Source organism: Artemia franciscana, chromosome 2 (assembly GCF_032884065.1).
Source record: "Artemia franciscana chromosome 2, ASM3288406v1, whole genome shotgun sequence".
In the NCBI taxonomy this organism is placed as follows: Eukaryota; Metazoa; Arthropoda; class Branchiopoda; order Anostraca; family Artemiidae; genus Artemia; species Artemia franciscana.
In genome coordinates, this window is record NC_088864.1 from 48,156,842 (window position 1) to 48,170,130 (window position 13,289).

A 13,289-nucleotide genomic window follows, 5' to 3' on the forward strand; every position below is an offset into this window, starting at 1 on the left:
CCCCACCGTGGAAAATACCCCCCAGTAAATACCCCCCGGAAAATACTCCCCCCCTCCGTGAAGGCTTTCCAAATTTGAGAGTTTTATTTGAGTTTTTTTCTTATTTTCCGTAGGGGGAAGGAATTTTGATACTTGTGTATTACGCGCCACTCACTCGAGTTTATGCTGTGTAAAACTCGAGAACAAACCGGTATCTTTGTTAGTTTCTTTTAGCTTAGCGCGAGACAAGACAAAGACAAGTGACAGAATAGATGGGAAATATATAATTTGGGCTATGTATTTGCACATAAGGGGGGGGGGGTAAAGTATTTGGACAGTTTGCAGTCAGAAAAAATTTGAACTTCATAATATGCAGAATAATTGTACCAACACATTTTGCATGCTGACCCGCTATACTTTACCCCCTACCCTCTAATGTGCAAATATATAGCCCAAATTTGTCAATGGTTCCAGGCGGTTTGGTGCTGCGATGAGTTGCTAGTAGTAGCAGTAGTAGCATTTAATATCATAAATATTTTAATAACAAATACTAAATAATTGAAAACTTCAGTGCATGCCCGGAAGTATTACAGTTCCTGCCAATTTTTCATGTGGAGATGTTCACGTGGAATGATCTTCGGGCTATTTTCCGTGTGTTTTGACTTCTGGGAAATAATTTCCACGGAAGGGGGCATTTCTGGAGTGATCGAAAAACCTATTAGAGATTAAAGTCTTATTCGAATGAAAGAATGCCAAGGAGAATTTTTCAGGCTAAATCGTCCGTTAGCAATTTTACAGGGAGGAGGGATTCTCAGCGAGGATGGAACTGTCTGGGGGGAATTTGACGGCGGTAAGGTTTATTTTACGTTGGATGAAATTTCACTGAAGGAGATTTCCGTGTGGGGAAGGGTCGCTCCCTCCATATATGAAAGGTATCCCCCTCCTTAATACCTTGCTCTTTACGCTAGAGTTTGAGTGTTTGACCCAACTTTTTAAGAGCGTTTGCTGAAAAATGGTTTTTTTTAAATTAGAATAGGAAGCTTTTTAAAAGTGCTAGCAGATTTAGCGTAAAGAGCCAGGTAAAGAGGAGGGGGTAACCCTCCATATAAGGACTAAATATTCCAAAATTAATTTGCAAATTTGGTTTTAATTTTTCATATACGGGGAGCCAAATTCGAGCCTGCATTAGTTGAAAAAAACGTTCAGAAATAGAATACAAAAAACAAGTTTTTTCTAACTGAAAGTAAGGAGCAACATTAAAACTTAAAACGAACAGAAATATTTCCATATATGAAAAGGGGTTGTCCCCTCCATAGCGCCTGACTCTTTACGCTAAAATTTTTATTGTTTTAAAAAGTAGAGTTGTGACAAGAGTCAAACTTTAGTGTAAAGAGTGAGGTGTTGAGGAGAGCACAGCAAGTTTCATATTCGGAGTAATTTCTCTTCGTTTTAAGTTTCAGTGTCGTTCCTTCTTTCAGTTAAAAACTATTTTATTTTTTCATTTAATTCAAAAAAGAAAAGCGTATTGCCTATTGCTTACACATAGCATTTGTTATTGGGAAGTAAACAGACATTTTTCGAGTCGCGAATTTTCTCTGGAGGAATTTTCAGTGGTGGGATGTGGTGGATGCCGCCTCTTAAATGCTTAGCTCTTTACGCTAAAGTATGATTTTGTATCCCAATCCTTTACGAAGAAAAAGTGAAACACAAGATTCGTTAAATTAGAATAAGATAGCTTTTTGAACATTCTAAATAACGTTAACATGAAGAGCAAGGTATTGCGGATGGGGTATGCTCCCCATATCGTAATAATTTCTGTTCGTTTAAGTTTTAATGTTAATCCTTATTTTCAGTTGAAAAAACCTGCTTTTTTCTATTATCATTCAAAGGCACAAACAATTCTGAGAGGAAAACATTGCAATGCCGCTGATTTCACACTTTGGATGCGTGAGCTAATTGCGTATAGGCAGTTAGATTGCCTCTGCATCCCCGTTGTCAACGTAGCTTTAATCGGCTATGCAAGGGTGGAATCTGACATAAATTATGCAAATAAAGTAAAATTTTCCTGGGGTTTTGACCATAACTGAATTAAAAGGAATTCCGTATAGGAATTCTTTCAAATCCCCCCAGTATTAAATTTCCCCTGGAAAATTTGCCCCAAGCAAAATTTCTTCCCCAAGGATAATTATCCATGTGGAAGCCCACACCAAGCAAATCCACCTCCCCCTGGACAATTTCTGTATACCTCCCAATAACAAATACTATACGTAGCCTAAACAATGGACAAATTCCTTAATTTACGAGCCTCTCCCCTCGGACTGTGGGGGGTCATTTTACCCCTAAAGACATAGCTATTGGATCTTTAAATATAATGAATAAAATGGCTATTTTAAAATTATGATCGGATAACTTTGGGGAAAAGAAGCCTGGGAGAAGGGCTAGTTGCGATCCAATCGTTTTGGTCACTTAGAAAGGGCACTAGAACTTCTAAGTTCGGTTCGAATGCACGCTCTCCCAATCTTCTGGGATCATTATTTCGATAACCACCTGTGGGAAAAAATTATTAAAAATAGTAATAAATAAACACGCATCCGTGATCTTTCTTCTGGCAAAAGATGCAAAATTCCACATTTTTGTACATAGGTGCATGAAGCTTCTGCAGTAGCTGAATCTGATGATGTGATTTTCATTAAGATTCCTTGACTTTTAGGGGCTATTTCACCCCTAGTTCAAAAATAAGGCAAGTTTTCTCAGGCTCGAAACTTTAATGGATACACTAAATTTGATGAATCTTTTATGTTTGGAATCAGCATAATAAATGGATTCCTTTATTTTACCTATTGACACCAATATTCCGTTTTTGAGAGTTTCAGGCAATATTGAGTCGAGTCGCTCCTTACTGATAGTTTGTTACCATGAACTGTTTGAAAACAGAAACCCTGTAAGACGAAGCTTTGATTACTATATATTCAGCGAAACCTATTAATTATGGTGATATTAAATATACAAAATGTTTTAATTTTAAAGTACTCAACAAAAGCTATTAGCATTTGAAAATTTACATAATTTTACAATTAGGAATTGAACTCTCCCAAAAAGGGGCACGGTGAAAAAAAGGGAGCAAGGCCTCTGGTGCAAAGGTCTCGGGAAGTGTTGCAACAACTATGGCCTGTGGGTTACAGTTGCCAAGTAATATGTGTGACTATCTGTCACAGGGGAAAAAAACTGCAAAACATTGTATTTTGCGTTTGCAGTGGAATTTGACAACTGCATATCGATGTTGCCAACGCTTTGAAATAAACTGTACCAATTTTTCGACTAAAATTATACTGACCATAAGAGATGAATTTGCACAATCGAAACATCAAAAATTTGCCGACACAAGGAGCAAATTTGCGATAGACTAAAATTTGAACAGATATCCTAGTCAAAAGGAGCAAGTAAAACCAATATATACCGAAAATTTTTATACCGGACAATTTTCCAGATGTACCGCATTGTACCAGGACCTCTAATTTGCACTATAAACGATACAAAAGCAATGTGGAGGGAGGAATACGTAACCGCTTTGGCAACACTGCTACATATGGAAGTTTTATGTGCACTAAACAGTTGTAAAACGGATACACTGATGACTGCGTAGACTAAAGACTATGATTGAAAAACTGGGATTTGAGGTTTTCAAGTAGGCTATCTAACTCCCTGGAAATATAATAGTTCTCTTTTGTAAGAACCAATTTAACTTCTAGTTTTCAGAAGGTCTATATGTGTCTACCCATGTTGCGAAAAAAGAAGAAGAAAGGCTTGCTTATACCAGAAAAGAAGTTCTCTTAGGAATTCAAGGAAATATGCTGTGATGATTTTGGAAATTGTTTTCAAGTTTATGCTTCAGTTTCACATACAGAACAGTTTTCGTTTTCTTGCTTATTTTCATATCATTATTCAGCTTGAGCGTTATTGGAATGAAAATCAGAAGTGGTTTAAAAAAATGAAAAGAGAAGAGTAGAACATGTGTTGAAATGGGAATTTCTAGCATATCTCAAGAATATGTAAAATATATAAAAACGTTTTCTCAGATAATGGGAAATCGGAATGGATAATCTAGAATTCTATAAGAAAAGTGACGTTATTCGACGGTACTGTAGTTTTACGTAGCAAATTTGAAAAAATAAAAGATTTTACAATTGAAAATCCACTTAAGAATTTAAGTTTTCGAAAGCTGATGTAATTTCCTGTTTTCAGAAGACCAAATAATGTCGATCTGCATTGTAATTTCTTTTAAATCTTCAGAGCAAGAAAAAGGCACCAGTAGGATGTAAAGGAAAATCTATCCACATCGAAAGCTTCAAAAATTATTTTAAATACGCTTCATTTTCCATATATAAGAGTTTACGTCTTCTTAATTACTTTATAAAGGATTTTTTTATATCAATTTAATAGACGATAAAACCAAATGATGTTAAAAAAAGGAAAATCATAACTTAATATTTTTAAATTTGGATTTCCCTTATAATTTTTAAAATGGAATTATATCTATTTTTTTTACAATTGTTTGATTAGGCTATTAAATTGATAATAAGTCCTGTAAATTTTTGTCGTTTCGCCTTTCCTTAAGTTCTATTTTCTGAGCTCCTCTTTGACAAAATTTTGCAAATTTGCAAAATAAAAATTTCGAGATGAAAAAATTGGTGAGGGAGCTTTATTCTGAGGAAAATAATGTAAGGTCCCAGATTTAGAATACCAGGGCCCAAGGAGTGTTTGGAGGCTGGATATGGTCATTTAACCGAGCCTTGTACACATAAATATTTTTGAAGGGGCCCAATATTTTTAGGAGGCACAACAATATAGGCGACTTGTAGGGAATTATAAGAGATCTTCAGGCAACCAGAAAAATATCGTAATTTTTTGGAGGCACATTCCTAAATATCTTCACCTTTTTCAGCATACTTGTATGACTGAGATCCTGCCCCCCCCCCTACCTCAAACTTGGAGCCTATTGGTAATATTTACTAGTGTTCACAAACGTAAACAGTTTGATTTCCTTTCCATAAGTTTTTAAGCACGGACTTTTAAGCGCGGATTATTCTACAGGAACTGCGTCTTCTGATACGCAATCAGAATTAGGTCCGTACGTAATTTTTTGGGAGGGGCCAGCAATAGAACTGGTCTCTTTTTGGAGGGGTAATAATAAACAACAAATCTTATTAGATAATTTAAATAAGAAGTGCCTAGAAATTCAAGAGAAATTGGGGCTTTAAATTTCTCCTAATTTTCCAGAAAACTTTGTTGTTATTTTTTTTTTTTGTTGGCTTAAGCTTTTTATAAAACTTTCTTAATTGTTCTTTCATACACAGCTTCTTGCCGAAAGATGCTTGACAGTACAACAGCCGCAGAACATGATGATGAACTTTACTGCAGGTCTTGCTATTCAAAGAAGTTTGGACCTAAAGGCTATGGATATGGGGGAGGCGCTGGAGTTCTTAGTATGGACGATGGAACCGGATATAAGGTAACGTTTGGAAATGATTAAGAGTGTTTAACAGATACAAGCGCTGCTTCACGTGAAATAAAAATAATTGTCCTAAAACTGTGAAGTCGCACAAGAGTTTTTATTTCTTTTTGTTATTCCTTTTAATAGACATATATCTCCTCCTAATTTCCTAGTTGACGTAAAAGCAAAAAAAAGGAAGAGAAGTAAATACTAGATATATTCGTCGCAATAGAGTGTGCAGCCAATTATTTCTTCTTTGGAGCTCCGGACTCCTCCTAGACCCCCTCTCCTAATGAATATCCTTGATTGACACAAATGAAAAACAGGGGTAAAAAAGATTAAAAGCAACGTAATTTTTCGTCTCCTATGAACTAATTAATTAAAAAAAACAAGTTTTTTTAACGGAAAGTAAGGAGCGACATTAAAACTTAAAACGAACAAAAATTACTTCGTATATGAAAGGGGCTGCTTCCTCATCAACGCCCCGCTCTTTACGCTAAAGTTTGAATCTTTTTCTTAACTCTACTTTTTAAAACAGTAAAAAACTTTAGCGTAACGAGCGGGGCGTTGATAAGGAAGCAGCCCCTTTCATATACGAAGTAATTTTTGTTCGTTTTAAGTTTTAATTTCGCTCCTTACTTTTCGTTAAAAAAACTTGTTTTTTTTAAACTAATTTCTGAACGTTTTTGAATCAATGCATGTTTTGATTTTGGCTCTCCGCAGATGAATAATAAAAACGAAATTTGCATATTTATTTTTTTGGCTAAATGGCTTTCTCATAGTTTTGATCGAATGATTTTGATAAAAAAAAGGAGCGGGGGAGGAGGCCTAGTTGCCTTCCGATTTTTTGATTACTTAAAAAGGCAACTAGAACTTTTAATTTTTACGAATCTTTTTATTAGTAAAATATATACGTACCTTACAAATTAGCTTACGTAACGAACTTCTATATTATCATGTTTTTATTACGTATATGAAGGGGTTCACCCTCTCGTCAGTACCTCGCTCTTTACTCTAAAGCTTAAATTTTGTCCCAATTTCTTAAGAATGACCCCTGAATCACAAAAGCCGTAGAATAAATAGTTAAAATTACAAAAATGCTTTAGCGTAAAAAACGAGGTATTAGGAGGAGGCCAGCCCATCATATGCGTAATAATTTCTGTTAGTTTTAAGTTTTAATGCTTCTCCTTACTTTCAGCTGAAAAAAACTTTTTCAGATTTATTTTTTCATTTTTTTTAAATAATGCTAGAGAATCCTGTGCTCCCTTCATGAAACATCTCTTCCCCCATGACAAATTCCTCCGAGGAAAGTTCCCCCAACATATCCCCCTCTTCTCAACCCCCCCCCCCCACCCAACCTCAAAATCCCCCAGAAAATGTCTGTACACTTCCAAATAACTATTACAATATGTAAGCACTGGTCAAAGTTTAAAACTTGTGGCCCCTCCCACGGGGACTGTGGGGGAGTAAGTCGTCCCCAAAGACATAGTTATAAGGTTTTTTGACTAAGCTGAATAAAATGGATATCTCAGAATTTTGATCCGGTGACTTTTGGTAAATAATTGGCGTGGGAGGCCTAGGTGCCCTCCAATTTTTTTGGTCACTTAAAAAGGGCACTAGAACTTCTAATTTCCGTTAGAATGAGCCCTCGCGCAAGATTCTAGGACCATTGGGTCGATACGATCACCAATGGGAAAAAACAAAAAAACAAAAGAAAAAACAAACAAACAAATAAACACGCGTCCGTGATCTGCCTTCTGGCAAAAAATACAAAATTCCACATTTTTGTAGATAGGAGCTTGAAACTTCTACAATAGAGTTCTCTTATACGCTAAATCTGATTACGAAAGATTTTCGTTAAGATTCTATGACTTTTAGAGGTTGTTTCCCCCTATTTTCTAAAATAAGGCAAATTTTCTCAGACTCGTAACTTTTGATGGGTAAGATTAAACTTAATGAAACTTATATATTTAAAATCAGCATTAAAATTCGATTCTTTTGATGTAGCTATTGGTATCAACATTCCATTTTTTAGAGTTTTGGTTACTATTGAGCCGGGTCGCTCCTTACTACAGTTCGGTTACCACGAACTGTTTGATCACTACAATAACTAAATAATTGCTTCATTAAAATCGCAAAAATTTATATTGATTGGTCACTTGTCCAATTCTTTCAACGAGAATACCAAAAAAAGGCATTTTCAGTGAAAATATCCCGCAGAACATATATTTTCTAAATCTAAAGGGACAGATGCCCTATCATCCCAAACATTGACGTTACTGCCTAAGGCCTTATCAGAACATTACAGGGGGGGGGGGGGGGTCTGGGATACATTTAAAGTGAAAGTGACCCTTAAAATTTAATAAAAAGAAATTTGATTGAAGTTATGCTGCAAGAATTTTGTCATTATTGATTTTGATTCAGAATAGAGGATTAACTGCAGTGCTACTGAAATTAGTACAAAAAAGAGTACGAAAAACAAAATCAGGAATTTGTAGTGCTTGTCAGAGTGCTATAACCAGGCATTGGGGGGATGGTGACTTTGATACAATTTAGAACATGTAAATTCAAAACGAATGTAAAAATTTACAATCTTAGTGCTTGTTCCCCGTCCAAACTTGCTACAATACCAGTTCAGTTTATCCCTTTTTCTGAAATAAACACTCTTGTAACATAATTCTTACTTGATTAGTTTCAGGAAATTATATTTATTAGTGTAAACCTAGGCTGTCAGCAGATTTTGCTGGCTAATAAGATAGAAAGCAAAAAAAGAGGAGAGAATAATATGTAAAAACCTTCTTTGTTCTCCTTTAAAATTAGTTTTGTCATATTTTTACGGTTTTTCTTCCAAATGTTACTTCTTCCTCAAAATTTACAAAACCAGATATTCGGGTTTCCATGTTGCAGTAAAAGATTCAACAGATTCAAGCGTATTCGTCATGCTTTACAAAAGATCAAAAGGTCAGTTTTTAATTGCAAGTTTTCTACGCAACTAATTTACATTTCTAGGAAAAATTGGCCTTCGCCCTATTTATCTATGACGTGGTTACAATGCTCCAGATTTCTAGGAAGCAAGCTCTTAAAAAAACCGCATATTGTAGGACTATTTAATTCTTAGTAAGAAAATCAATGGCGTCATCTATCTGGGATTGATATTTGAATACATGATATTATATCTTTATATAAAATTTTGACTCGGGATAGGGGGGGGGGGTGATTTTAGTTATGAAATAGCCTTATTTTGCAGCCAGAAATTGTGTGTTCTTTTGAAATTTTTGTATTTTTCGATGAGAATCAATACAATAGGCTTGCATAGCAATATAATGTGAAGGTGTACTGTAACACCACTCTAAGACTTTAATAAGTGTCCTTTTTTCCGGGTCTACAGTTCCATCCATGTTGAAATAAAAGAAATCGACCCCCTTATTTCTCAATAGAAAAATATTGCTTGGAGATTGCTAAATGTTAACTTGGCAATCTTTTAGTAAGAAAAAACGTTTATTGCTTCCTAAAGTAAGGTATTTGATTTTTTTTGAATTGGATTAAACAAAAAAACAACAACACAATTTAATCATTTGACAAGTAGCCGTTCAAGAAGAAACAAAGTTCTGAGGACGAAGGATTACAACAACCAATATCAATAAATACAACTAAATAGCTCAATATATATGCATACGCATACATACACATGTAATAATTACAAGTAAAATAAATATCAACAATCAATCAATATATATATCAAATAGGCCTATCAAAAATTAATATATATATATATATATATATATATATATATATATATATATATATATATATATATATATATATATATATATATATATATCATGAAAAGAGAAATCACCAATGCAACAGCACAAACACATAAGAAAAAAAAAAAAAAAGAGACAGAAGGAGAAAAGGAAGACTGTTTTCCTAAATTAGTGATTAATATAGACCAGCACTTGAATGAGGCCTTAACCCTACTCATCCATACAATCACATAGGTCAAACAGCATAGCCAAACACAATCAACCATAAATAATAATCCATGGACAGGGAGTCATGTCGTCAATAAGTATAAGTCGTCATTTTCCAAACAATAGAAAAAATAATAAAGACAAATAATTCAGAGGCAACAACCCAACACAAGGGCTCATCAGGAGAATACACTGGCCTATAGGGTTTCGCCACTTTAAATTCTCTACCCAGCCAAGTGTTGTGGCTACCACAGAATATCCATGGCATCCTTATGTCAGGTATCACCCCCAAAATACATGCCTATGAAAAAAAAAACCCAGCAAATGTAAAACAACCAAGTAACTGTGAGAAAAACGCAGAATATGTGATATTTGAGTGTATATTACTTTCAGGGAATGGGAAACTAATCACTTCAAAATCAAAATCATCCGTTTTATTATACATTTTAAAACTTAATTTATTATTATCACAAATATTAACATTTAAATCTAAGAAATGATCTTCATGACCAGCGCCATGACTAGGTTCAAGAGTAAGCTCTGATGGATATATATTTTTAGAAATATCAATGAAATCCTTACAATTTAAGACCAAAATATCATCTAAATATCTTTTATTATTTGACAAAACATGTTTTAAATTATTTGGATTATTCTTATCCATCATATATTTATATTCTAGTTGACTTAAAAACAAGTCAGCTATAAATGGGCTGGCATTCCCCCCCATGGGAATTCCCACGATTTGCTTGTACAAATCACCACCAAATCTTATATAAGTATTGTATAAAACAAATTCTAATAACTCAAAAATCATATCCAAGCTGTAACATCTCAAGTTAACTGTGGTATTAAAGCAATTTGTCCATATAGCTTTTTTATTATAAGTGTATATTTTTATGAACCTTTTATTAGATAAGAGGAAATATTTCTTTATAACAGTTTTTAAATTATCTAACACTACATTAAGTGATAAATTAGTATACATTGTCGCAAAATCGAAAGACTCAATTCTTTTAGCTGAAACCATTGTTAAAGACTCTATCACCTGCAGTGAATTATTAACACTCCAATATGGATTAAAATTCGAAAACTTTTTAATACCAGAACAATAGGTTATATATATATATATATATATATATATATATATATATATATATATATATATATATATATATATGTGTATATATATATATACATATATATACATATATATATATATATATATATATATATATATATATATATATATATATATATATATATATATATATATATATATATATATATATATATATATATATATTAAAATAAATAAGAATACACAAGGGCGACACAAACTATGGTTCCTCGTCCTCCCCTTCCAATAAATACATATTTTATCCTTTTCTTAGATTATTGTAGATATCCAGCCGCCTTAATACTCGCCAGAAGCCCATTTCAAACAGTCGGTCCCAAATAGTGAATCGTAAATCCTGCCCGAGTACTCTGCCTAAGCTCAATCACAAGGTTATCCACATTTCTAGCACTATACTCATGTAAACAACTATTACTTTTATAAAAATGAGAAAAAATATATTTCGCATGTATCATTCCGACATTGATATACAAAAATTGCAGCCTGATAATCCCTGAGCTGTTCAACGTTCTTCACTTTTAAACTTCTATAGCCCGTCTCCGTATCATTAAAAACTTTCTCATATTCTCCAATTATTCTAACCACGTTATTTTGTAAAATTTCGATATGTTTATAATTAGAGTAGAAACTACTAGCCCATAAAACACAACCATATAAAATGTAAGGACTAACTATCGCATGATATAAAAGAAGTAGAATTTTATTTTGAAGAAAATTTTTCAAACCACGATTAATTCCAACCACTCTAGCCACTTTAGTAGCAACTAAATCGCTGTGCTGTTTCCAAGATAAATTACAATCAACATAAAAACCAAGATATCGCACACAATTTACCTGATTTACTGGCTCTCCACTCAATAAGATTTTCCCACCAAGATCAGCCGGTGTTCCCACTCTACTCAGCACCATAAAATTAGTTTTACTCACATTTTCTGATAAAAAGCTAAGACTAGTGAATAAAGTTGAGCCATTACACTATTAACCTTTTATATTTAAGATTCAACACAACGACTAGAAAAAGTAAGAGCAGTATCATCTGCAAACGAAGTAAGGCAAGCACCTGACAGGTAGAATCTCATCATATCAACATAAATAGGATATTGCAGTGGATCTAGGATAGAACCCTGCGGAACACCACTTTTGATGAAATACTGACCAGAAATAACGTCATTTAATATAACTCTAACAGATCTTCCAGTTAAAAAACTGTCAAACCACTTCAGATGTAAATCTGTAAGGCCCGAACATTCTAATCTATGTAATAAAATATTAAAATATACTGTAACAAATGTCTTTTTAAATCCACAAATACTGTAAGAGCAAGTTCACCTTTTTCAAGATGAGTATTCACTAAATCCGACAGGTACTGCACAGCATGAAACGTCGATTGATTCCTGCTGAATCCAAATTCTTTTGTTAAATTGAAGAATTCCATATTTATTCATCGTTGTTAGCCTTGTAATGTTAAACCCCTAATAATAGTCTATAAAATTTCATTGCCTATTTCTTTCGTATTTTTTATGATTCTGATTATTAATGGGATTTTGCCTGTCCATGCTTTTGCCGCACGCGTACGGGTATCTGACTATTCGGCCTTTTTCATTTTTTCCTCGCATAGTATATCCCCACACCCTCATCTGTAGGTTTGGTTTATATATGCGGTGTTTGATATCTTCTATTGTTTGCTGGATTAACACTGTCTATTTTTCTCCTAGAATGGACCTGTGCGAAGTAACGTCTCTCACTTGGCTCAAGCCCATGTAGCTCCATTGCTTGGTCCTCCGGCGCCAAAGCCTACTGGACCCAAGAAATTTGGGGGAGCAGACCTCTGTGCGAGATGTGGTTTGTCCTTTTCTTCCTTTTTTACTGTTTTTTGACCTAATCTTCACTTTTATTTTGTTGTACAATAAGGAAACTATTAAATTATCCTCATCCCTTTGTGTGGAAGGTTAATTACAACAAAGGGAAGTCCTAAGACCTAATTTCTCCTCTTCCAGTTTTCCAGCATTGTCATGCTCTCAAACTTCTATGCAAATTTAATATTGCAAAATACTTTGTCCTTCATACATTGCAGAAACCTTTTCGATTTTACTTTTCTTATATCTGTATATATTTCTCCCCATATGATATATATATATATATATATATATATATATATATATATATATATATATATATATATATATATATATATATATATATATATATATATATATATATATATATATATATATATATATATATATATATATATATATATATATATATATATATATATATATATATATATATATATAGTACCTCTGCACGCGACAGGCTTTTATATGTGTGTTCTCATTGTTGCTTGTCTTCTAACCGCAGACAGTTTGAGACAGTTTGCTGTCTTTTCATACTAAAGTCTTTTCAGAGATATTTCATCATTAAAGCATATCCGTTTTCTAACAACGATATCTACTAAGCTTCAAATTTTTGGGTTTCTTATTTAAAGCTCTTGAATTATTGTAATACCTTGCTAAAATATATACAAATATTTTTGCAATTGCCAGCCGCCGGGCCCTGGCAATCGGCAGATGGCAGGCTTCTATATATGAATTCTCGTTGTCGCTTGTCTTCTAAACGCAGACAATTTGCTGTCTTTTCATACTGAAGTCTTCTCAAAGATGTCTGTTTATTAAAGCGAATCCGATATCTAACAACGATATCTACT

The 13,289-nt window shown here is 33.6% G+C and overlaps 1 protein-coding gene across 5 annotated transcripts in view; it reads left to right on the top strand.

The window, feature by feature from the left end:
* Positions 1-13,289, top strand: part of LOC136042964 (cysteine and glycine-rich protein 1-like) — a 122,673-nt gene that overhangs the window by 65,853 nt on the left and 43,531 nt on the right. For all 5 annotated transcript variants that reach the window (XM_065727876.1, XM_065727880.1, XM_065727883.1 and 2 more), the window contains exons 3-4: positions 5,334-5,488; positions 12,298-12,424. In XM_065727876.1, the coding sequence (XP_065583948.1) occupies positions 5,334-5,488; positions 12,298-12,424 (282 nt within the window). The remainder of the gene's footprint in view (positions 1-5,333; positions 5,489-12,297; positions 12,425-13,289) is intronic.